We start from the raw sequence: 26366 nt of genomic DNA, 5'->3' as shown, positions 1-26366 counted from the left end.
TATCACAGCCCCTATCTGTGAACATAAGTCTTTAGGATTCTTATTAGAAGAATCTTTAGTATCTTCAGAAACAGCAGTGTCCCCTCACAGGTGTGAGCTTCCTCGCGGCAACATCAAATGTGCCCCTTTTTGTGCAAAGTTGTTACCTGGGTTTGTTTTCTAGTCCTCATTAATTTGTCTTGTGTTTCACAATTTCCTTATTGGTTTTTCTCTTGCCACATATAATAAATGCTCTTCTAATTGACCCAGCACACTTCAGAACTAAGCTGATCTCCCATGGATGCTGGCATGTGAAGTCTAGTTGTGCATACTCACATCTGTCTTCATATGTCGCATGCCTACATCAGTTCTAGGACACAAGCTGCCGCTTTACCTTAGCCATAAATGATTCTATTGTACTATTTTGTCATCTCCGTCTTTGAAGAAAGATTGTTCAGAGGATTGTCTTTTCGTCACAGCTTAGCAGTTGCTAGAACGTTACATTAGAGCCCAGTACAGGGTCTGCAGTGAGGGAAACCCCATCATTTCCCCATGTCAGTGATCTGCTGGCCTCATGAAACACCCCAGTTTTCAGTTAGGCTTCTAGTTTGTTACTTGGTATGGTCATAGATCCTGGCATGATTAACCCTATAAAAGCTATATTTAAAAAGACTTCCCTTACATTGGCATGGACAATAGTCAGTTTTTGAAATATCATTTGGAGATAGAATTAAATCTGTTCTCTTGTAGACTTTTTGTTGTTGTTGTTGTTTCTAAATTTAAAAATGGATTATGTTCTCTAGTGACTTTTGCAGTACATACCACCTACCAAAGTGACAGATGACTACATTAAAAATAGCAACACTGCCCATGAAATTAATAAAATTCTGTGTTTGTGGAATTAGTCTGCTCTAGTAAAGCAACTTACTTAACATTCTGGGAAGCTGAAGAAGGAGAAAGGCTGGTTTTCAAGTGAGGCCTTGATGCCATAGCATCCCCCATCCCCCATCCCGGACTTCCTATCCCCCAGTTATAACAATGGGTGTCTGCTGGGGTGAGGAACTCCTAAGCCTCAAGGACAGAGTCAATTGTGGGAACCTTGTTCTGAATCCCTTTGATACCCGTTTGTGATTGCTTGTTACAGTTTCTGTGTCCTATTCTTTAAAATGCAAAGATCAATTTTCCCATTATCTGTTAGTGTTGTTGAACTTGGGCAGAAGTTAATTCATTTCTTAGTCTCTCATTTCTTAGTTTTCTCTTGTAACTCCTCAGTAATCAAAGTAAGGGGCTGTTGTGACAGCCCCTTGTGACAGCTGCCAGTAGCTGATGGGGCAAACACCGCCTAGGCCAGCCCTAGGCAGTGTTTCCGGACTTCCATTTTGTTAACTGAAATCTGGGTAGAAGGGCACCCTCTTACATTGTAATCCAGATGGACTGACATTGGTTTGTCACACTCTTTGGTGCACTGGAGTTGGAAGGCTCTGCCTTGTAGCCCTTGCTTTGTCTGGGTGGATGGTGCTTGCAAAGGGGGAGGGGGTGACACTCAGAGAGATGCTATCACTCTGGACTTTCGACTTAATTGCCTGCAGTTGGAGATCAGGAAGAAGGGTGAAGTGATTGGCATGTTCTTTTGGCTGCAGTGAAAAGAGGAAAATCAGCACCGAATGGGGAACTTCCTGGTGAAGTCTCCAGTGAGATAGCTCAGTGCCTTTGGCCTCCTTTTTAAAGCGTTCTGAAAACATTCTCAGTTTGCAAAGTAAGAAAGTGGCAACTTATGTTCATCAGTTGCTCAATTCTGTTTTATACAAAATGTGCTGGTTTGTGAAATATACACTCCAAATAGCCCTTCTGTGGGGAAGAGGCCCTCAAGAAGAGGAGTCTAGGACAGGAGGGTATGGGGGGATGGCCAAGGCACACTTCCTCCCATGACTGCTGCTTCCAGGGACCCCTAATTTAAGGGGAGAAAAAGTCCCAGGCCATGGCTACATTTGTTAACTCTTGTGTATGCTGCCCACCCTTTACTTGCTATGACATTTATTGATAAAAACCTTTCGTGTAGTTCTGCCCTCTTACAGTAGGCAGGGGCATCCAGAGCCTGTCAGATCCAAAAGAAAAAGGGAAACACAGAGTGAGCTGGGCACATTTAGTGTGCTTGAAGATTTTCAAAATACCTATGGGTGGTGATTTTGCCTTTGGTTTTTTAGTTTTTGGAGTTTTTTTTTTTTTCTTTGTCTTTGTTTTGTTTTAAAAGAATAAAAGCAGTCACAGAAACTTTATGACACCCTTTAAAACTGTTTTCCGAGTGCTCGCCAACATTAAGATCTCCCATCTGCATTAACTTTTAGCCTGATTTGCCAAGAAAAACAACAGGAAACAGCTAAATTCAGACAGGAGGAGGAGCAAGGGGGCCTGGCCCTCGCCCACCACAGTGAGCCATGACTTGTGCTTCAGGGGCCAGCACAGATGTCATTTCCATCAAACTCCTTCTTCCCCACCACACATATAATGCTTCCTTCTATAACTTCTCCCTGGCTAGCCTATTCCATTCAGTGGCCTCACTGGTCCTGGACCTTTCCTGCATCTTAAATACACTTGACCTATAAAAGTTATTTGTGGTGAGACTCGCCTGGGGTGGATTGCATATATTAGGGTGCGTGGATGGAAGCCGACTCCTACGGTCCACCTGTAAGTAGATCCAGTCAGTTCAGTTAGGTGATGACTGGCTGGACATCCTCTCCTGAACCTAGAATGGTTCGTTTCTATTCTTTAGAAATTGACAGAGCCAAGGAAACACTCCCTTCCCCACTCAGTAATTCACAGTCACTTAGATCACTTAGATACTGTTTCATCAAGAAGATTTTGAAGACATTTAATATCTCCATGGGACACAGATTGGCTTCAGAGGATACGCTCTTTGCTCTTTGGAAAGCCTGAGCCCTGTGTAAGTGGCTTCTCTAGGTCTGACTTGCAGACTCTTTGGGTAATGCAATGCTGAGGACTGTGTTGTAGAATTGTCTTGCTGTTGTAAACCACACCCTGTGCTGTATGAGACTTCTTAAAGTTAGATTTGGTGTGGGGGGTGTCATTGGTTGAAGTTCAACGGTCTTATAATAAAGTCAGATGAAATCGCCACATCCTTACAAAAGGCATCAGACATTTGCCTTCCTATTTAAAAAAAAAATGTGACAAAAGAGAAACTAACACCCTCCTCCAGACTGTTAGGCTTTTCCTGCAGAAAGCAGCTGCCAATCTTCCCATTAGCACATGTATGCCAGGGAAAGGGAGGCATTTGGAACCTTGTGACTCCTGTTGTAAGGAAAGTTTGATTCATAAGCAAAGATAAGAAGGTCTCCTATCTCAGGCTGAAAAAAAAAAAATCCCTGAGAACATATGCATTTCCTGGAGCTGGTAGCTTGTAGGAGGGCTTGAGCTCTGAGAAGCAAGCTTGTTGTCATGGGAAGTCAGGACACAAGGTGGCACAGTGGAACCTTGTTGTGTGCCTCTGGAGTAAGGCAGCTGGAGTTGAGCTGTGCCTGGCGGCTTACCAATAAATCCTGCAGCAGAGCAAGGATCAAGAGTTGTTACTTAGGTACAGCAGCATCGATGGTGATAAAGTGAAAGGCCAGGTTGCCCCTCCCAGTTACCTTGTCAGCTTTTCCTAGAGCCCTTGAGATATATAGGCTCATTCCATAAGTTCTGCACATTTACATATTCATTGGAAAGAAATCTACTAAGCTGAGGTTGAGATATAGTTCTGAAGCTCAGCGTAGACAGATAAGGTGGACCTGAGACAATTAAGTGCTTCAACAACCATAACAAATAGAGATGTGGGCAAATATAGTTATTTTAGGGAGTATCAACGTATCTGGCAACAAGCTGGACTTTGTAAATCAATTATGATAAAAGGTGTCACTTCATATCTTCTGGGGGCCTCGATCAATCCTAAACTCCTTGTGTAAAGAAGGCGAGAAGTTACACATGCATAAAACTTAGGCCTTATTGTTCCAAGATGGGGAGAGCAGCCAGTGAAAATGTCCAGGGAGAAGCAAAGAGTTCAGAAGTGAGTGGTTGCCAGACTAGAGCATACAGACAAAGCAGGCGACTCAATTGGAACTGAAATGGACCAAAGGCAGCTCAGATGAAGAAGGGCATGTTGAGATACAGGGAAGAGGGTGAGATTCATTGAAACCACAACATCATGTAGCCGAGAGACCATGTCGTTGGATCTGCACCGCACATTTCTGGCCTGTGTATAAGAAACGGCCTGCATAGTAAAGCTAAGGGTCAAGTGATGAGACCTTTGTGGTCATTTAGGGAGACAAGACAGTGACAATGGAGGTAGGGCCTGTCAGATAGAGGTGGATACGGTGAGAGAGATAAGAAAGTCCCAGAAGCCACTTCTTCAGGATTTGGGTGTCTTGTAAAGATAAAATTCAGAATATTCTACTAGATAGCTTTCTTCATCCCCTGCCTTACTTAAGCTGCTAAAAATAAGCAGTCGGGATAAGAATCAACCTTGGAGTCAGCGGTGTTGGAGGAAAGGGTCCTGGTGTGGATTTTACAACCCAGAAGCTCAGTACCAATTACAGTGACAGCTTTCCCTTGGAGGCCAGTGACCTTAAAATAGGGACACACACACAGCATCCTGTTTTTGGAAAAGGAATTCTTACTGAGTTTTTCTCTCAGTACACTATTTTGAGCTATTGTTCCATAATCCCCTCCCTATTTCCTAATACTATTAAAAGCCAAACTTTGAAATTCAAAAGGACTTCTGTAGAGTTTTCAGGCCACCCCAGTACCTCCCCTCGCACCCGGGGGACCCCCCCCATCCCAACAGCTTCTCCATTAAGGGAACAGTTAGGAAGAGGAGGAGTTAGCAAGGCCAGTCCTGAAGCATCCGTACAAGTAGCAGTTGAGACTTGAGGCTGACATTCAGGGAACATTACCCAAGTTGGAAATACTTTTCAAATGAGGTAAGACCCACCCCCCAAGAGTAAAATTACAAATATCCTCAATCCACACAATGCAGTTCACTGTAAGAACTGCCTCCATTCCATCTTGAAACAGTACATCTTCCCTGGAGAAGGATTGTCCCTGGGCTACATCATGACAGAACAGACATTTTAAAGTGACAGTTCTTTTGCTTTCCCTTTATGAAGGCAAGGTGCTGTGACTCATTACCTCTTTTCTCTACACCCCATTAAAAAGAAATCCTTTTATTGTTGTACCGTCAGGAAGCATTTGCAAAGCGGATAAACTGTTATTATTACTGTTTCCAGCTATTAGGGGTCAGCTGTGTAGCTTTAGACTTGCTCCTTTGCCCCCCAATCAGAAACAGAGCTGACTTTTTTTTTCAGAATGCACAGCTTTCAGTGGGCAGTGATACTTAGAGTAATAACTTGGAGACACGTTAAGAAATAGCTGTACAGAGAGTCTACATGTAGAAGAGAACCATCTTCCTGAATTCGAATCGTGAATGTGGATCTGACATAGCCTGGCAAACTGCCGTGTTGTTTGTGATTGGGAAGGCCATATTTTCAGGAGAGAAAAATATGAAAATTTTTCTGTAAATTTATTTCATACTGCATGGACAACTATAGTTTTCCTCCCTTCCTTGTGGTCTCCTCAGTTACTTACCTGACTGTGTGCTGGAGGCCTTGTTGTTTAACACTTAGTGTGACCGTTTTCTAATCTGCAAAGTAAAGAAGCTAAGAGATGTTGCTCAGCCAGCTGTTATAAAGAGCAGTGTACCAGTTCTTTTGCACATAGGTCTCATTTTAAGTGTGTGTGTGTGTGTGTGTGTGTGTTTTAGAAATAAGAAGAGAAGGCAGATTTTCTGCTCTTCAAGGTGTAGGTGTTTGGGGTTTTGTTAGACTCCCCCCACCCCCATATTCTTGCATGGTAGGCAGGCCCTCTACTGTTGAGCTACAGCCCCAGCCCATACTCCATATATTTTTGAATGAACATCTTTCCATTTCAGTGATTATTTTCCTCGGGTAACTTTCTTCTGAAGAATTGCGTGAATGTAGTTCATCCATCCTACCTTGGACTTTGAGCAAGCAGCCCATGGTATTAATGACTTCAAGTCTCTCTGTGTCTGTGTCAGTTCAAGGCTTCTGACTTACAGGTGAGAAGCTCTGTAAGCATTAGAAATCACTAGCCTCTCAGGCCATTCATTTCTCCTAGGGACATATTTATAAGGCCGCACGTACTGTGTAATTGAAGCCAACTTCTCTATAGCCATAAAAAATCTGTACAACTATATTCTTAATCTTCTCTGCAAGATGCCAGGTAGCAAAGCAAGGGAAACTCCTTACTCTGGAGCTCTGAATTACAAGACTGATGCTACTTCATAGTGACCATTATTGGCTTCCTAAAGAGAGAATGTCTTTATCTTTCTGGAGCCAATGGGTCTGGTCCTCATTCTTGGCAGCTGATACTGTGTTTGCATTGAAAAATTACTCTGCAGAGTTGGTGATGGTTTCTGGCTAGAGGAAAGAGAAAAAAAATCAAACCGTCCAAAGTAGAATAATTTTTCATTTCATTTCATGGATTTAATTTTGTGATGTATTGTGTTTGTCAGATGCATTGGTGGAAATGTACCCTGGCTCGAGTGCTTTGGGTCTATGTTGACATACTTATTTAGCCTGAAAGAATGTTAAAGTCACGATCTTTATTCAATCAATCATCAGTCATTGTATGTTGTTCTCAAGTGGTCCCCTGCCCCATAGTGAAACTCTGACTGTTCCTTACTTTCAGCCCATCCTTTCCCTCTTTCCTTCCTAATGGAGCAGATTCCTTTCCTCAGTTCTTTCTTTATGGGATAGGGTTTCCTTCTATCATGGTAGCTCATACTCTTCAATCTGTTACTTTGGGTTTGTGAACAGACTGTGAACCTCTCCAGGGCAAAGGTCATACCCCAAGTTCCTGGATCTCCCTAGTCATGTTGCCAGAGCTCAGTAAATCTTGGATGAATGAATAATCTCATGCCACATCTCTTCTTATGAATCAGGTCTTAGCCAAAACATTGCCTCTTCTATTTACCACTTTGTTGACCACACAGTTTAAAGTAGCTGTTCTCAGGCCCAGCTTCTTTCTCATTCACATTCTTCATTGTCATCAAGAAGAAACTTCTTGGGCTGGAGCGATGGCTCAGTGGTTAAGAGCACTGTCTGCTCTTCCAGAGGTCCTGAGTTCAATTTCCAGTAACCACATGGTGACTCACAACCATCTATAATGAGACCTGATGCCTTCTTCAGGTGTCGGAAGATAGCTACAATGTACTCATACATGTAAGATAAATAAATAAATCTTTAAAAAAAAAAAAGAAGAAACTTCTCTCAGGAATTAGGTACTACAGTGCTGACTCTCTCCACAGACTGAGTGCTATAAAATCAAGACTTCAGCCTCTTTAGTCTTGCTCACTGCTCTATATCACTTTAACTCATGACACATAGTAGGGCTTCCATGCAGTGTGTTTAATCTTGTGAGTGCACCCGTCCTATATTCCTTCCAGTCTGAGCCTTCTCTAGCACTTAAATTTTATCTGCATCAAAACAGTGGGAAATTAATGTTCTCATTTACATCTATTGTATTGTATCCCCTTTTACACATTCTCAAACAAGCAAAACAAACAAAACAGCTAGTTAGTAAAGAATAGTGTTCATGTTAAAAGTATTGGTTTTCAGATTATCATAGTTTCTGCTTGGATGGGGGAGCCTTGTTCTCAGCCCTCAGTCCTACTCCTGGAACATCAGCAGCTTAGAGGTCTCTCTTTCAGTTCATCCCCGTACAAGTTGGTTACTACCTCGTAGGCACAGTATTCACAAGAAGCATTTTGCTTGTAAACGTTAGTGTTGTGGTGTGTTCTTCAATGCCCAGTTTCTTCTCCCATAATCATTTTCTAGGTATTTCCTTTTAGACTGTTCAAGAAAAAGCAGATGTGTCCAATGGCATGTAGAATAGTGATGTATAGTTTTTTGAAATGCTTAAAGCAAGCGGAAGTGTAATAGGATTGCCATGTCTGGAGCCCCAGTGGAAGGAGAATGGGAGCCATGCTAAGCAATAGTGCCCACCAGCGATGATGTATGCTTTTATTATTTGTTAGATCCTCTTTGTGTGTCACAGTGACTGCAGGGTTCACCCTTTCAACACCCTTTGCCCATTTCTTCACTCTTGTCAGTCACAGAGAGTTGCTTGACACCTCATTTCCTTTCATCGTGGAGGACACTTTGTCCAGAGAAGCCTTCTGTCCCGGCAACTGGCATGGTAGCCCACTGTATATTTCTAATGTTCAAAAGTTGAAATACTTCAAAGCGAGCCTGGGATACATATTAAGACCTTGTCTCAAAAATAAAAACAGAACAAAGCCAAGGGCTGATAATGTAGCTCAGCTGGTACAGCACTGGCCTGGCATGCATGAGAACCTAGGTTCAGTCCTCTGAGTACAAGGAGGAGAAAGCGATGGATCTGCATCCATTCTGAGGGAAAGAAGTGACCCTTGCATGCTACAGAACCTAATGATACCCTCGCAGTTGTTCTCAAATATGTTGATTGTCTTGCTTTAAAGGGCAGTGAAGATTTTTGTTTATTGCAGTACCCATGTGTATATGTGTGCTCATAATTAAAGCGCTCCTTGTTGCAGGAGGTAGTACTATGCATAGTTAAGGCTCCTGGAATACCAGGAACCAAAGAAAATGGGTTTTCTGTGTCCGACCTCCTTATTTTCCAAATACTTGTATATTACTACTTTTTCCAAAAATATATTTGTACTCAGCATCACATAATTTCTTCAAAGATACATTTTTCTATTTAATAATGTGAGAGTGGTTTGGGGAGCAAAGTTTATGCCCTTACTGTTTCATGGGAGAGAACACTCCCTGTTAATATAAGTGGTCAAGTCCCGCTCACTAGCAGAGCATTTAACTTTTGTTGTCTCTGCTGGGAGGTTTAGAAAGCCAAGTCCCGGGATTTTTCTCACTGCATAGATGACACTAAGGCTCACACCTTGAGCATACGCTTTCCTGTAAAAGTTTGTTGGATTCTCTTAGAAGTAGCATTTGCTGCTGCTTGGGTGCTAGGAGCAGATGGTGCCATCCATAAATGCTTTTTTTCTCCTTCTCTGGGAAACCTTCGTACCTTGAGTGGGCCATAGGAGCCCATTAAGGCAGGTGCTGTTTGTGGCCCTATGCCTCCCTCACAAGTAATATTCAACATGGTTTATAGAGCACAGCCAGCCCTCCTTCCTGCCGCCACAGTCTGCACAAAGAATGAATTTGCCTAGGCAAAAGCAGGGCTATGCCGTGAAGGAAGAGTGACATTCATCTCAGCACAGGGTGGTCTGCAGGCGACCCTTGGGTGAAAGCTGTGTTTACATGATTTCTAGGAGAAATATATCCTGAAAGTGACCCTTTGACTGTGTTTGAGGGCTTTTCCCAGCTGCTTTCTGAATATTTTTTGCTAAAATAAATTATAAATTGTAATAAGGAAGTTTGTTCCAGCATTCATATTTATTAGATTTTAAGATTTAATGATCATATGGGCCTAAAACAAATCTTTGATTTCCCCCTGCTCCTCCATTTTAAAGCAGCCAAATGGAGTGTCTTGATTTTGGCTACTTAAATATTAATTTGTGGTCATAACCCATTTTTGGCTCTTGTCAAAAGGTGTGGCTTTTAAAATGAAAGTTTCAGCAACTCCCTAGCAGAGAAAAAAATAAAGCCCTTCTTACAAAGAGATTCTTAGTTGTTGCAAAATACAATTTGTCTGAGGTTAGCTGGGACCTTCTAGAACATCATTAGGCAACTTTCCTAGAGGAAACACACAAACATGCTTTGATTGGTTAGCTCTGTTTCTTTAATGCTGGTTAGTATTGTATTGTATAGTAGGAGGTCTATTAACTAATTAATTTTATTTTAAAATTGCTATCTTACTACCTCAGTGAGATCAGAATTCTAAGTAGTGGTGAATAATGTCCCTGCTATCAATTTGGGAACATTCACAGAAGGCAAAACTGTGTGTCTGTGTTTGTCGTCTTTCTCCTGTTCCATGCCTCTGTGCTGTCCACGTTCAGCGTTATGTTTTGGAAGCAGTGGCATTGTTACCTGTAGAGAGAGATCATTCCTTTTAAACTGTGTGGAATGCTTTGTGGTTGGTTAGCCTACAGGCTATATAGAACTTCTGAGAGTTTCCAGTTTTCCTGTCTATCATGCTGCAGTGTGTATCTTTGTGGAAGCACTGTAGGGAGTGTGGGTTGTTCCTCTGTGGCAGAGAAGGTAAATACCCATTACCCTACAGTGGTGATCTTAAGAGACAGTGAGTAACTGCCCAGATCTGAGTCTGACAAAGCCAGTTGGAGAGTCTACAAGAAGTTTTGAGGTGGTGGATCAGGGGGTACTAATCAACCGAGCTTAATAAAAATTGACAGTGGTGAAACTTGTCTTATTCTATTAAGTATGTATTAATTAAGAGAAAATGTGAGCATAACCATGTGACTGTATGTTGTTTGAAGCATATGCAGTGACTCATTAATGTAACTTGATAAAGACCCGTTAAGGACAGCCTGTTGACCAATAAAATCGCCCGATTCTTTTAAATTAAAGTCATATAAAAATTGTTCTGCTCAGTCTGAAATCTGTAAGTAATCCTTCTGTAAATCTTTTTATATGTTACTTAACTCAGTAAAAATGATTTTTTTTTTTACCCTGATTGAAATCAGCTAATCACTTTTTCATAGGTGATGTCAGTTAGCCAAGGAAGGTGAAAGATGCTGGAATCTAACCAGGACAGAGACTCTCAAAGATCTGGTGTTTTAATTGCCTTAATCTTAAAAGGCGAGCCTAGCTACTTCCATTCATTAGTGCAGACACTGAGTTACAAAAGACTCCAAAGTGACCTGCCTGCATTTGCCTCACTTGCAACACTAACACTCTTTCTGCTCTGTCATAATTTTTAAAATTATGTTCTTGGGGTGACTCTTACCTTGGCATCAGAAACACTGAGAAATTGTATTAGTGCTGCAGGTCTCTGCCCCCCTGAGGTAGGGAGGGGACACTGGGATTGCACTTTTTTTTTTTTAATGAGGTCTTATATGAGAGCTACTCTGTCAGAGCATGGTAGCCTCTGTTTTGTGATATGAGGAGCCTTGCCAGAGAGTGCCCCCCCCCCTTCTCAGAGAACCAGTGACTCTCCGGTGCCTCACCGGCAGTGTGTACATTAGCACTGCTCATCTGAGTGGCTCCCTCCTTCCTTACCAACTTCCACTGCTTCCTGTTCTTTTCGCTGATTTAGCATGGCTTTCAAACTGACAAGTGACTTCCCGGTGAGTCGAAATCATCAGGCTATATCAGAATCGCTTTTGAGAACCAAGCTGAAGTGTCTGCAGAGACATCCCATCCCAAACGTAGCTTTGGCATTAGTGCAGGTGAAATCTACATCTCCTGCTCAAACCCCTGCTCAAACGAGAAAAAACATACAAGAGGTGGCAGTTGGAGAAAAGATGACTTTTCAAACACCAGTGTGTGCTTGTTTTCCTTTCTCACCCTTCCTTCCCCACACTTGTCTGGTGACAGGGACCCCATAAGCCTGCCTCTGATTGCTGCTCACTTTCCTAGAAGTGATGAGCTCACTGCTTCCTTCCGACTCCGGCCCTCCCCCTTAAGCACAGGGTCTGAGGACAGCCCACCAGGTTCAGATGCCACCTTTGTCTCCTTTGCCGTTCTCCTTCTCCCTTACTGTCTTTTCCTCTCGGCTTTGTGAGATTTCCCTTGTTCCTTCCAAGTGGCATGCTTACCTCTCCAGAGCCCAGTCCAAACCCAAGTCGTTTCCAGAAGCCAAGTTAGGAGGCTGCTTAGATGACTGACAGATACCAAAACGAGTGCTGATGATAGGAGGATCCTAGACCAACTTGAACTCGGACTCCGATTTTATCCTTCACTGCTGGTGAAAGAACGTTCATCTTTGTGTTGAGGCTGAGCTCATCCAAGCTAAAGAAGGCATTCCTTTGCCTGAAATACATAAGGGGAAAAAAAAAGACAGAAAGGTGGGGGGAAATAAATTTAACCATGCTGTCCTTTAAAACTAAATATATACCCCTTTCTCTGTCCTGATTGGTCCATTTCCGTTGACAAGTGGATCGTGAGGAAAGGGAATATCCTGAACTTAATTGTAAGTTAAGTCTCCCTTAATCCAGAAGAGCATTTGAGATTCTGTCCAAGTGTTCAATTTCCCAGGCCGCTGAGGTCTGTGAATTTCTTTTCCCAGCCTCCAGGCTGCTGCAGTACAAGTCAGCATAGCTAATGCAGATAGATCTCCTGCCTCTCGCTCTCCTCCTCCCTCGCCTTTGATTCGATATGAACAGCCTGGTAACTCCGATGCTGGGGAGAAATCTGACATAACTCTGCAGATGACTAGGTGGCCATGAAACACCTGGGGATTGTTCTTTAAGAAAAGGTAACATTTATATGCTAATGATGTCTTTCCCCCACCCCCTTTGTTGCATTTTTTTCCTAGGGCTACCAGTTCCCAAGAAGAGTCCAAAGTCGGTAAGGACTTGTCATTTACTTGGTGCTTGGAGGGGGAGGGGGAAGCGGGGAGACCCCATCGGGAGGAAGGTAAGCTGCCTGGGTTCACCTGACTAAATGTGCTTTTAGAGTGGATGCGGGATCCAGGAGCACAGGCTCATTTTATTAAGTTCTGGAATATGTTTGATATAGGTGGTATTTGGGTTTGTCTTTTAACTATGTAGAGATGTAGAAGCAGGATGCAAAAGCCATGAGGATTAAAATAATGCAGTGTGGCTTCTCTACACAGATGCTCGCAACTCCTTTGAATGGGCGAGTTTCTGAGCTGTTTCAACTTGATACAAATGCTATTGTTTCCTTTGGGGGAGGAAGAGAGAGAAAAGGCTCCACCTGCTTGCTCACTGGCTTCTCAACTGGTGTTCGCAGGGCGGCCGTTCACATGGCTACCGGCTCTCTCCAAGCTTCCTTATGCACTCGATGGTAAATTATTATTCACAAAACCAAAAGCCCGTGGGTTTAGAGGAGAATTGCTATGCCTGTATATGTCCGTGCTCTCAGATAACAGTGTTCACTGCCCAGCACTAAGAATAAGACATTTCCTTGCTAGGGAAATGTCCTTTGTTGTTGTGCTAGCTTTAGCAGCATTAGGCTGCAGGTATGGGATTCTTTAAAAAAAAAAAATCAATGTTTTGCTGTCCTTTCTAATCTGGTTTCCTTGAAGATGCATTACCTACTTGGCATGCTGGCTAATAGCCTACAGGCTATAGTGTTTTGCTTGGTTGTATGAGCTTTTACTCCCAGGGCACTAACAACAAATTAAAATGCTACTTAAAAACTCCAAATCTGTGACTTGAATACCTGTGAAATTGAACTAGGTGGCAGAAGCTTGTCGAGTCATTAATATTAGGATGAAGAAGGGGGCTTCCCTGTAACTTAGAAGATTTGAGACCGGGGGAAATGTGTGACTTTGTGCCATCTCCAGAGGAGGACCTTTGAAACTTTGTAGCTTTAAGTGCTGCAGCTGAATTCTTTCCACCTGTCCGCAAGCATGGCACCAGGCAGAAGTTTATTAAAGGAGCCTAGAGGAGGGAGCTGCATGTGTTCTGAAACCCAACTCCCTAGTTGTGCAAAGAGAAAAGCCTGCAGTAATCGGTGTGGCTCTGGTGGCAGGGCACCGTGGCCATTGGAACACTGACGCCGGGGCTGCTTCCCGTGTCAGTTTGTGTTAATGTCCAGGCCACAGTGTGTGCGTGTGCGCATGTGTTGATCACCAGTCCCTGGGTCACTGTCAGAAACCCATTCAGCCCTCAGACAAATCAAATGCAGCTGGAAGCTGTGTCTCCTGAGCCTGAGTTAGTGTGAGCTTTCTTTTCTCTCCCCACCATGGCCCTGCTGTGCTGATGCAGGGGCCTGTTTTACACATCCCACATGCTGTGGAATCTTGACATGGAGGCTCTGCACTAATAGCAAGATTTCAGGTAGCGGAGGTGTTCTCTGCTCTTTGCCCCTGTGCAGAAGAGGTTTTGTAGGGTTTGTATATCACCTTCCCTAAAGTATTTGCGAATTACCTAGCTAGTACCCAGTATCCAGCATGCACAGAGCACATGTTCATGGAGTCAGTTAAGAGAATTCTCTGGCAGTTTATTTTTGTAGTTGCCATGTCATTAGTGAGCAACAAGCCAATTACTTGGGTTGCATTCCTAGGAAAAAAGCTCTCGTAACTGCTTTGCCCACAGTCTGCTGGCTCCTAATTACCACAAGCCAAGAGGGTGGGTGCTGCTGGATTTAAGTGCAGGTTCCCAGCTTGGGGTTTGCTCTCACCTGGGTCCTGCTCCAGGACAGGGACAGCAGCTTGCATGGCACGCTGGCACGCTGGCAGCTGCTGCACATGATAAAGGGACTGTCGGCCAAGGGCTGCTGTTGGCAGGAGAGCGTTGCAAACATCTGTGATCGGTGGGGGCTTGTACAGGTGGGTGGAAAGCTCTTTCCCTTTCCCCAGTTTGAATTTGGATGGTGTCCTGCTAGTGGGCCAGGTGATGATGGGATGTTTTCAGTGGGGTTGGAGGGAATCCACAGGGATGCTGGGTGTCTAGCCACTCAGGTGGTAACAGACAGTGTCAGTCCTGCAGGCTGCTTATGTAGTTAAAGGTGCAGCACTTGTACTTGGGTTGTGGTCCATGTGGATTCCACCCCAGCTCTGTGAATAGAATCTGAACCAGGTTCACACTATTGGCTGCTTGTTGAGGTTCTGACACGCTTGGCTTCTCCCCCCGGCCCCATGATGGACAGGGTCCCTGTGTTCCCATACTTTTTCTTTCTTTTTTAATGTTTTCAATAATTAGGCAGTTGAGATTTTATTAGAGCAGAAGGGTTTAGCATTTTAATGTTGTTTCACCTCCTGGATTGTCCCTACAGCTTACTCTGAATAAGTAACTTAACTTACTAGATTTAGTTTAAATGCTGTTTGTGGTTTTTGTATACTCTTTCGGGAGATTGGTGGTACCTTAATAACATTTTGTTAATTTAATACCTGGATTTCTACGGCATAGATTTTTTTTTTTCTACCAAGTGGCAGTAAAAAATAAGGCACATTTGCTGTAGGCTTTTAGACTTCTCTGGAAAACTTGTAAACCAACTTAGTGGTTCTGACTAGAAACTTTAACTCTCAGTTTAAATTGCATGCAGCAATCTTGTGAGTGTAGGAATTTTTGAATTCTAAATTACACAGCAAACATAGTAAGTCAGACCCACCCGTGTTCCTGCTGGGTCACATCCCACGGTCTCCATTCTCCCTTTGTTAACCTGCCCATTTCTTTATCCGTTTACCAGTCCTATGCCCATCCACTTACTCAACCATTTACCCATCCTTTCATTCAGCACATGTAGTACTGAGGACCATTACGTATGGAACTTGGCATGAGACATTGGAAGTAGAAATGTTTAATGACTGTCTTCTAAGTGATGATAGTGCGAGTATCCAGGAACTATGACAGAAAATATCCCTGCCTCCCAGGATCTAGGGAGTGAAGTAGATACCACAGCATAGGCAGGCCTGTCTAGACCCTCTCCTCATGGGGATTAAAGTCTGCTGAGCACACATTTGGAGAGTTGAAGGAGAACTGAGTACACATATTATGCTGCTCATGCTGTCAGTCCCAGTGACCTAAGTTGAGTGGCTGACCTGAAATTGTTTGAATTTCCCTGGCAGGCTGGGAACACCCACGGTTTTAAGACCAGTGGCGAGGTGATGTCTTCAGGATAGCAATAGGAAGTGTCATTCCATCATTTCCCATGCCTTTTACCTTTAAGAGATGCAGAAGGGAATTTCTGAAAGGCGTCACTCATTAAGACACGCGAGGGGGATACAAGACTCTTAGCTGACAGACGCCCTGATGACTCCCCTGCCTGAGTCATGTGACATGCTTTACCTCTCCCACTACACTCTAGGCTTCACAGTCCCAAAGCCACCATATTTTATGTGACTCGAATTTCCTGTTTCTACCCAGCCAGTGTCCTATGCCTTCACCTGTCTGTGAGACGGAATTTGACTCAGAGGCAGGAGATATAGGAAAGAGGCAGAAGGGAAAAGAAGCTGGTGCTTTGGCCGTTTTCACACCTCTGATGACCTTGGCCTCATACCTCAGCAGCACTTGGATCTGCTCCTATTGTCCATGCAAATCGCTGCAGTGGCCTTGGGTCTTGGCAGATACATCAACTGTAAATAATTTGGCTTTAAAATGGATCAATTTGTCATCTTTAAACCACATGAATTCTTTCCATCCTCTAAGCTCCTAAGTGCCGTCTGTATTCATTTGTTCTTCCGAGCAAATATTTTCAGTTTACTTTATAAGAACCTCCATTTCTAACTCATTCTGTGAAATACTGATGAGGTAAATTTTATCCCCATTTCCATTTATACAAACCACTGTGCCTTCCCAATTTCCCTGACCCGGCAGTAAGTAGTATGAGAGAATCATTCATTTTAGAGAGATAGGTACAATTTCATTCTAAAAGGTTTTGTGATACAAGTTCATGGCCAAGGACTCTTAAGGAGATTTTAAAATTAAGCCCATTTTCTTCTTCCAAGTTGGAGGAGATTTGAGAATGAGGAATGGAAATCTCAGCCCAGTGACATCAGTATGGGTGACTTGTGTCTGGGTGCATCGCACACGCCCTGACACACACCCCGACCGTGAACTCAAGCCAGGCTGTTCTTCAGGACAGTGCAGTGTTTCTAAGCTGGGGGCTTGCTGCTCTGTGTCTGAGATGCCTTATTCTCCCTCCTCTCTCCCCTTGGACCGGTCAGCATTGGTTCTCCTTCATCATACCTCTGCCCCAGTAGAAGCTACATCAGTGCAGAGCAACAGTGAATGTCACACTAGCCCATCTGCTTCCAGTCATTTCTCTATATCTGTCCCCAACCCAGGAGCCAGACTAAACTTCCCAGAAGTACATTAACTCTGATGCATTCCTATTTTAAGTGCATAAATGGATTCTTCCTCTAAAGTTAAGAATGAAGCCAGTCCTTACAGTGTCACACAAGGCGCTTGCATTTTCTGGCTTCCCAGTCCATATCCAGCTCCTTCATTCAATCGCTATTCACTCTACAAAGAGTCCAAGTTCATTTTTTTGTGTGAGAACTTAGCATAAGCTGGGTCCATTGCCAAAATACTCTTCTATACACCCATCCATAAAACCCACTATCCAAAGGACATTGCGGTACTTTGTTTTAAATATATCCTGAATGCTTGATTCATTTAATCTCCATCTGCACACATACATTTAAAGTCAGATATAAATTCTACGCAATTAGGTAACATCTATTTATCTGTTGTTTTTCTTATTGTCTGGCACAGTGTAGATTATTCATTTGTATTTGTTGGTTGAGCGAATAAATATGTTGCAGGTGGTCACTGCAGGCGGGCCTTGTCTGATCTCCTGTTAATGCACTAAGTGTTTCTCTTCATCCATACACATACAGGCTTCCTTTAACAGGACTAAAACTACAGCCTTAGAGCTGCTTGTCTTTGAGCAAGGGCCTCACTTAGAAAAATGAGGTGAAGGCAGCACTCCTAGAACCCCAGTACTCTAGAGGCGGAGGCAGGAGAATCCAGAGTTTGTGCTTAGACTGGGCTATAGTATAAAACTTTCTTTGAACTGAGTACAGGGTCCCCAATGAAGGAGCTAGAGAAAGGACCCAAGGAGCTGAAGGGTTTGCAGCCCCATAGGACGAGCAACAATATAAACTAACTAGTACCCTCAGAGCTCCCAGGGACTAAACCACCAACCACAAAAGTACACATGGTGGGACTCATGGCTCCAGCAGCATATGTATAGTAGAGGATGGCCAAGTCGGTCATCAATGGGAGGAGAGGCCCTTGGTCCTGTGAAGGTTCTGTGCCCCAGTGTAGGGGAATGCCAGGGCCAGGAAGTGGGAGAGGGTGGGGTCGTGAGCAGGGGGAAGGGGAAGGGAACAGGGATTTGTTTTTGTTGTTTTTTTTGGTTTTTTTTGGGGAGGAGGGGAAACTGGGAAAGGAGATATTGTATGACATGTAAATAAAGAACTGATTTTTTAAAAAAAACTTTCTTACACACACACACACACACACCAAACGATTTTAATTTGAGAGCTTTATATAAATGCTGCTTTTCCCTTGGCCAGTTTTGGGCTCTAATAAAAGATGTCGTTGAAAATGAAAGACATTTTGAAATGTTCGCATATACACACACAGAGTATAACTCCAAAAAACCCAAAGATTTTCGATATAGAATGCATCTTTAAATTGAGGGGAGGTGATCAGTTTTAAAACTGAACATAAAGCAGGGCTGACTCTTACCAAGGTGCAAATCCAGAAAGCTTCCAGATTACTGGGCTGTAGTCCTTCAATATATCATTAAGTCAGGCCAGTGAGTAATATAGTTCTATGGTAGAGCTTTTGGAGCACATTCTCCAAAATTTTGGAAATTCCCCTAGTTGGTATTTTCCAACTGAGAGGCCACATTGGTGACATTAAAGGGACTCCGAGGGAGGCACAGTGTAACCAGATGCAGCTTTGCCTCTCATTTTGTTGTAAATCAGACTTCAATGAGGTCTTCTGGGTGAGGTGAGAAAGGCTGTTATAGTGTGAAAGGTGACTAAAGTGTTTTCAGGAGACTTCCTGCATTCTCCCTTCGTGGCCAAGCAAGCTCTAGTTAAACCAGAGGCTAGGCCCTAGTCACCACGGCAGAGTGTCTAGGATGAGATAAACATCCTAGGCCCTTAGAAACCCATCTGAGCAACATGTGTGACTCTGTACATGATTCCTCTCATCAGGGTGAGATATTCTTGACAGAAGCAGCTTAAGGGGGGGGGGCATTTACTTTGGCTCATGAGCTCAGGGGATACCAGTCAGTCGGGATAAGGAGGCACAATTGCGGGATTGGCTTAATCTTTGCCAGCAGGAACATGAAGCAGCTGATCACATTATGGTGAGAGACTGAGAAGCAGAAAGGCTGGGCTCGCACCAGAAGGGCATTATCATCTTCAAGAACCACCCAGGAGACCCACTTCTGATAGCTGGCCACATGTCACCAAAGACTCAGCAACCTGCCAAAAGCATCACTAGCTGGGGACCAGGTGCTCAAACCCTTGGCTCTGTGTGGGCCGCTCACTGTGTATAAGAACCAGGAGGCATGTTGTACATCAGAAGTGCCCAACATGTTCATCAGACTCTCAGTGTGACAGGGAGGAAAAGTTTAAAGTTTGGTTGTCAGAGACAGGTATCCAAGAAGTTAGGGGGAACACATGCTGCACAGTGTACCCCCTGAATCAGCCACCTGTGAACATTCTCCAGGTATACTGTAGCATGAAGGCTTGGGGGGCAGGGGAGGTAGTGACCTTGAATGGGGACTGAAGCTTTCAGGATTAGAGTCTTAACATCATCTGTGAAATGAACTCAGTGTTGATGGGTTCCATTCTTTTAAGGAACAAAAATAGGGTAGACATTTGAAGGGGTGAAGTCTCCAGGCAAACTCAGCCCCTGCGTTGCATGACTCATTTTTTATATTTAGAATGTTTCCTTAACAACATAAAAAGTCATAGTCTGGTTACTAAAGTCACTTCAAGATGGAAATGGCCTTTGATTACCCTTGTAAAATATTACCTGTTGTTAAAAATAAAAAAGAAAAGATAAGTCGAGCTGCAAAGTATGAATTAAAGGAGGAAACCTAAGCATAGTACCATAGTACCTATATTTTTTCTAAGTATTGTGCGATATGTTTACATCAACAGTGGGCAGATGCTATAGTGTGTGTTTTGTGACTGGGAGCCTTGTCAGAGATACATGATGATAACTTGCTGTGCACATCCAAAAGAGAACTGGTGCTGTTCTCGCCTCGACAGCTTCAGCATGTCACCCAAGGAAGGGACAGAGCAGGGATCGCTTTTCAGGGCATACTGTGAAGCTCTAGAGCTGATGTCAGTATGGAGAAGGACCTTTAAAGGTGGTGGAGTACCTACGTCAGGTCTGCCTCACACAGAGCCAAGTACTTTAATCGCCTGAAGGAAGAAAGGGTGATGTGTTGTATTTGCCCAGTGCCCTCACCACTTCATGTTAATGGGAGGGACTTTCTTACCCTCGAGTACAGAACTTTTCCAAAACCTATAGCCAGAGCTCTAGCAGTCAGGAGCAAATCAAGGAGTTGAGAGGTGGCTGCCAATAAAGTGCTTGCCACACAAATATAAAAACATCTGTTCTTTTTGGACTCTTCTTCATCTGCTTATTGGGGGAAAGGCTTGTGGACATTTCTAACAAGGATTGAAAGATGGAGGCCACGCGAGGGGAGAGCAAGGAACAGGATTGATAATAGCCTCTGGTGACAGAGCTCTAGGGGACCAGATCACACACAATCAGGATTTTATGGACCTCTTTCAAAACAGATCTGTGGTCTGTGTGCTAGAGGATAGAGATGCATACACATGTGCAAGCAAGCGTGAGCACATACATCACACATATGTACACACACTAGTCTCTTACCTCCTGATCACTAGGCAGAGAAGTTCAGTAACATGGTGTCTTTTGCAAAGGAGGCAGAATTCCAGTATAGCATTTGCAGGGGTAAAACCATTATGAGGGTCTTGGCTGTTGTCTGTGTCAATTCAGAGAACATTTCCTAAGATGAAAGTCTGTGTTAAGCTGGTTTCCGGTGATCAAGAATTTGAATCTGCTTTTGAAGTCAATGAAGTTCCCTCTTTGAAAGGTATTTGAACTGTGGACAGTTACTAGTCTAGGACTGCTGAACCCTGCAGGACAATACATATACATTCATCACATTTGCTCTTGACTTTTAAATTCACAGTAGTATCTCAGTAATCAAGAGGTGGAAAGCCACGCCTTTAGCATTGATTCAGAGAAAACTATAGAAACTTTTGACCTGATGGTTCCCTGCACATGAGTACAGTGCACTGTGACTCTAGGCGTGACTACCTAATGCTCTGACCCAGTCTCTGCTGGAATGGAACTGGTAGGAACCTTGGAGCAGAGCAGGTATTTTATTACTAAGAGGTACAGCATATGAAGCCACAAGAAACATTCTTAGCCCTGGTTGTATTGCCTATAGAGAGTGCAGACTTACATCTGAAACGTGGTATCTTTTGGTTTTTTCGAGACAGGGTTTCTGTGTAGCCCTGGCTATCCTGGAACTCACTCTGTAGACCAGACTGGTCTCAAACTCAGAAATCCGCCTGTCTCTGCCTCCCAAGTGCTAGGATTAAAGGCATGTGCCACCACTGCCCAGCTTTGAAATGTGGTATCTTGAGTCACATATTTTTGTTAGGAAATGAGGGTGTCAGGATAGGTGCTACATCCTCCAATAGAGAAGTATCTTCCAGAGAACTTACAGTGAAAATCAGAATGGTTTCCCTGCTACAGCCCAGAGAACACCATGCGCTATGGTTATATCTTTCTGTCTAGTCCAGCTCCCTGTCTTTCTGCCAATCATTTGAGCATTTATCTGCCTCCAACAGTTGGCTGGGAAAAGGTAGTAGCCAGACTTTGTTGTTCTAGGCTCATAGGCACATGCATGTGCAAAATCAGGCTGGGGAGAGATGCCCACTGCAGAAGCCACAATCGTCTTCCTTTCTTGGCTCTCTCACTTGCTTTCTTACAGCAGCCACTGGAGAGGAAAGACAGCCAGAACAGCTCCCAGCACAGCGTCTCCAGCCACCGGAGCCTGCACACTGCATCCCCAAGCCACGGCACTCAGGTGCTCTCTGAGTACTCACCCGCAGACGCCCCTGCTCCAGATCAGACGGACAGCTCTGGGCAGAAAAAGCCAGATCCTTTTAAAATCTGGGCCCAGTCCAGGAGCATGTATGAAAACCGACGTGAGTAACGCCTGGGTTCCTGCTTTTCCAGGCCTTTTCCCGCTGCCTAATTTCCTCTTAACTGAACAGGCCTAGGTGTCAAGTGGACTGAGGTAAAGAAGGTGGAAAGAAAGCCACAGCTTCTCAGAGCAGATAGAATCCTCTGGTTATCTGTGTACCCTGGAGGACACCTCCATTTTGCCAAAGCTCGGGTAAAGAGGTGTTTGCTAAGAGCCACTGCCTTCAGTTCGTTCCCCAGTAGAGACCACGGCATGCTCTATGTCTCTGTTCAGACACACAACAGAGCACAGTGGTGATTGTGGGTTCATGAGAAGAGCTCGGGTGCTTTCTTTGTGGCCTTGTGGATTTTTAAATTTACTGGTAGTGCTTTATTTTACCCTCTTCAATCTTTACAAACATTTCCCTTAAAAAGGTGGGAAAGAAAACTTACAGAGGATGATTATAGCTTAATTATCTATATACTGGTCAGGTGTGCTCTTGGGGAAAAAAAAAATCACAGGGGATGATTGTAGCTTGATTATTTACACACTGGTCAGGTGTGCTCTGTGTTCTGCCTTTTTATTAGACAGACTTGGAAAGATGGGCTTCGGAACTTCCCAGATCTTATAAACCTAAAACCCTCTCCGTATTTCTCGTCTCTCATTTTTAATGACTACTGCGGATTCTCCCATCAGTAGTCTTCATTATTTTATCAAAGCAAGTCCCTAAAATGCCCTGGGGTTGGTAGAAGCATATCAGGCCTTCAGGAGGCTTTGCTGTCACTGACATTTCTCTCTCCAGATGGTTGGTCAGTATGCCCCGGAATAAGGCAGCATGTGTTATTTGTGGAGTGAAGACATTATATTTGTGACTTGGAAAAGGCTGTGAGAGAAAACAGTGTTGCTTTGCCTGGCTGCCCATAGCATGGGTTTTGTCCCTAGCCACAATCTCCATGGAGATTGTAGCCCCAAAGCTGATGAGAGGTCAAGGGTTCTCCCTGCTCTCGCCAACCACTCTGCCTTGGAGTGCAGCAAGCCTGCGCTGGATGAAGAGTGTTTGCGGAGACTTCATTGTCCTGTGACTCAGATAAAGGGAATGTGAAAGGCCAGCAGCCACAAGAAGAAAAACTGACCAAACCCTTAGGTAAAAGTGAACAATTAAGGAGTGCATGAGGGTCTTGCCTCTTGCCAATTATCAGCTGTTAGAGGTCCCTTGAAGTATCAGGGTCCAACAGTGAGCCATTAGATAGGCTGTTGTACTGGCTCAGCCTCACCATGCTGACAAAAGCCAGCTAATTTGGAAATGGAACACACACACCTACCTACCTCACCCCAACTGAGGAAGATGCCATCAAACTATTCTGGAAGCCAGACTCAAGGAAATTTCCCACAGGCAATGTTCACAACAAAGTTGAGCATCCTTTATCAGAAATGCTTCCAGTTTCAGATTTTGAAATAAATTTGCTTATCCATAATGAGAGAATCTGAGAATGGGACTTGAGTCTAAATTTCAAGTCCATTTATGTTTCATATATCCCTTACACCCAAAAGCCAGAAAGTCATTTTAAACCGTATTTGCAGTGATTTTATTTGTGAATGGAAGTTTTATGGCATAACCTTTTCTTTTTGTGGTGTTACATCAGTACTTAAAAGCTTTGGGTTTTAGAGCATTTGAGGTTTTCAGTTCAGGAATGCCCAACTGGTATAAACCTGGGCTTCATACCAGGAATCCTCTCTAACTGTAGTGATTTCTCTTTAAAATACCACTGAAGGAATGCCTTCCAAGGGAAAATGTTCCATATTCTCTTCACATTTCTCTCTAACCATGTGGCTTCTTCAGTCGATGACCCAACTTCAGGGGATGTTGAGCCATCACTTTATTAACCGTGGCCCTGCTTTCTTCCGTACGGAACACGTTATGATTGAGTTTTCCGTGGTTCAATCATTTTGTGATCCAATAAATCATTCCCTGAACTACTGGCTGGTCCTCCTGGATTGGCAGGACGCTCCAAGCACATGCTCAATGGTAGGCATATTTATCCCACCCAAAGCAGCAGTATTTCTTGGGATTTGGATATTCAACTTTTAAGAAAGTTTCACCAGGTAAAGAAATTAGAATATCCAGTATGGTCATATCCAATTGCTATAAGCACTGACATTGCTCAAATGGAGGTGAGACAAACATTTGGACATCTTTTATCTTTTGCTCCTTGACTTTGTGTACCATCAACGCAGTCAGGAGCATGAGGGAGAATCCGTGTCTCTTTGGGGATTAGAGGTTCTGTGATCAAGTGATAGTTGCAGCCTAATGGCTGTTAAGGTCTGCATATTTTTTTTTCCTTCTCTACTAAATGAGAACAATGAAAATCCACCCACCCCCAGTATAATTATTCTGTCTATCACAGATGTTCTTCTTTCCATGGTACCTACTGATGAACCTGTATCAGTCTTGCCTTTGAGTTAGTATTTTGTTTAGTCTCAAAATTATTTCTCAATTATTTCTTAGAGCAATACCTTATTGCTCTAAGTTATTTTGTATTTTGTCTTTTAAGAACATTTTTTTTAAAAGAGGAATATCTGGGTGGAGGGAATTCCATCCCCATCCCATGATAATAAAAACAAACCGTGAAGGAAAAGTAAACTTCATTTTTAAAGCCAACATAAAGATAGACACACAGATGACCACTTTCCTGTACATGGTCTAGGTGTTTCGCAAAATCCCATCCTCTCAGTTTGGCCATCTGCCAAAACTGCAGTGTCAGAATGATTTAATCTGAGTTACAAATGTGTTAATGAATCCCTTTGAAGGATTTCAATGTTAATTAAAGACTCGAAGTCCTTTAAATAAGCCATCTTGCCTGTTTTGTATTTTCTCTAGATAACATGCCGATTGGATCCACGTCTTTAAAAATGATAGGATTGGTCTTATTAGAAGATGTCCACACACTCACCTAGTACACAGCAGCATTTACTATAAAAGAAACTCCAAAGCTTATGAGTAGAGTGTTTGCCTGTTTGTGGCATAGCTTGAAAAGGGAGTAGTCAACACTGTCATCTTAGCCAGCATTAGAAAGCTGTCCTTTAGGGAGTTATGCTTGCAACTCTGACACCAGGAATTTAAGATGATTATAACAATTTCTATCTGTGTGTTCATTCAAAGTCGCCGGATGCCGTGATTGCATCTCACACATAAGGGAGACTATTCTGGTTTGAACTGCCTAGAATTCACCAGGGCATGCTTCAGCCTCAGAATGGAGTCTCTAGGGATTGATGCTCCCCTAAATAATCAGCGTTGGTGTGTAATGGTGGCACACATATGCTTCCATTTTTCTCAAAAGGCAATGAGAGTGCAGACAGCTTTCTAGTGCTTGCGACATGAAACAAGGTCATTCAAGAAGGTGGTTAGAGCCGAATTACACATAAGGAGCCTATGGTAGTGATGAAGTCACAGGAAGCCCTCAGTGTTCAATTAGCTTTTTGACAAGTGAAGCACCATAAGAAAAAAAAAAGTGAAAACCAGAATCAAGCTAGTGTCCTTTGAACCCAAAGCAGTTGTAGCCTTTATTGAATAAAGGTAGAAACTCTTATTGTGATGCTGAATTGAACATCCCTTATCAGTCATGACAAAGTTAAAATGAGCTAAGAAAGAGCACATATTAAGCTTTACACAATTGTGAAATTGATATTCCAGCTATGTCACCTTCGCCTGCATCAGGATTGAGCAAGGGTGAAAGAGACAGAGAAATCAATTCCACGAATTTTGGAGAATGTCAGAGTAAGGATCTGCCACAAACTTTTGCTCCTCCATTCTCATCCACCCTGTCTGATGTTCCCATCTGTCTGGGGAAAAGTCCACAGAAGTGAGGAATGATAAAAGTGCATGTATTGGCCGAGCGTAAACCAGGCATCAGATGATATTAGGGGGTGACGTGTGTGTTCTCACAGTCTGTGCCAGTGGTGACACCAGGGCCTGGTGAACCCATTTGCATGACACTTCAAGGAAAGTCATTCTGCTACTTTGTTAAGTGACCATGACCAATACCAGAAACAGATTAGCTACAGAGTACAGAGAGTGACCCCTAGGTGAGGACTTAAGATACATAGAGATGGATCAGAGCTATAAGTTCTGTGAGACTGGCCTCACTAAAATACCAACAGTAATAAATGTATATGCATATAGTAATTCGGGGGAAATGGCCTTACACTGCTGCTCTCTCAAATGCAACCCCTGGAGGTAGAGAGTAAAAACATTTGGGGGGACTAAACCTTAGCACTTTTTATACAGAGAAGTACTATCCTACAAAATAAAATTTGAATGCCGTGGCATATGTCAGTATCAATTCACAAGTCAAAGTTATATTTATTTGGGTAAATGGTACTCAGTTGGTAAGAAGAATAAAATTGTTAGTAGGCTAAAATTAAAGTACCAGAAGACTTTCTTTGTCATATGTCTGTGTTGGTGTTTGTGTCTGTGTATCTGTGTCTCCTTTTCATCGTTGATGTCTTTATATCTCAAGTGTCACA

General features: G+C 43.3%; 1 protein-coding gene across 33 annotated transcripts in view; it reads left to right on the top strand.

Moving 5' to 3' along the window:
- Positions 1–26366, top strand: part of Magi1 (membrane associated guanylate kinase, WW and PDZ domain containing 1) — a 630113-nt gene that overhangs the window by 575944 nt on the left and 27803 nt on the right. For 22 of the 33 annotated variants that reach the window (XM_031382634.1, XM_031382643.1, XM_031382666.1 and 19 more), the window contains 3 exons: positions 12490–12521; positions 21648–21864; positions 25534–25617. In XM_031382634.1, the coding sequence (XP_031238494.1) occupies positions 12490–12521; positions 21648–21864; positions 25534–25617 (333 nt within the window). The remainder of the gene's footprint in view (positions 1–12489; positions 12522–21647; positions 21865–25533; positions 25618–26366) is intronic. The other 11 variants (XM_031382645.1, XM_031382667.1, XM_031382644.1 and 8 more) reach the window with 3 other exon arrangements.

This window comes from Mastomys coucha, unplaced genomic scaffold, assembly GCF_008632895.1.
Source record: "Mastomys coucha isolate ucsf_1 unplaced genomic scaffold, UCSF_Mcou_1 pScaffold20, whole genome shotgun sequence".
In the NCBI taxonomy this organism is placed as follows: domain Eukaryota; kingdom Metazoa; phylum Chordata; class Mammalia; order Rodentia; family Muridae; genus Mastomys; species Mastomys coucha.
Note: the sequence above shows the minus strand (reverse complement) of the source record. Positions and strands in the feature narration are given on the sequence as shown.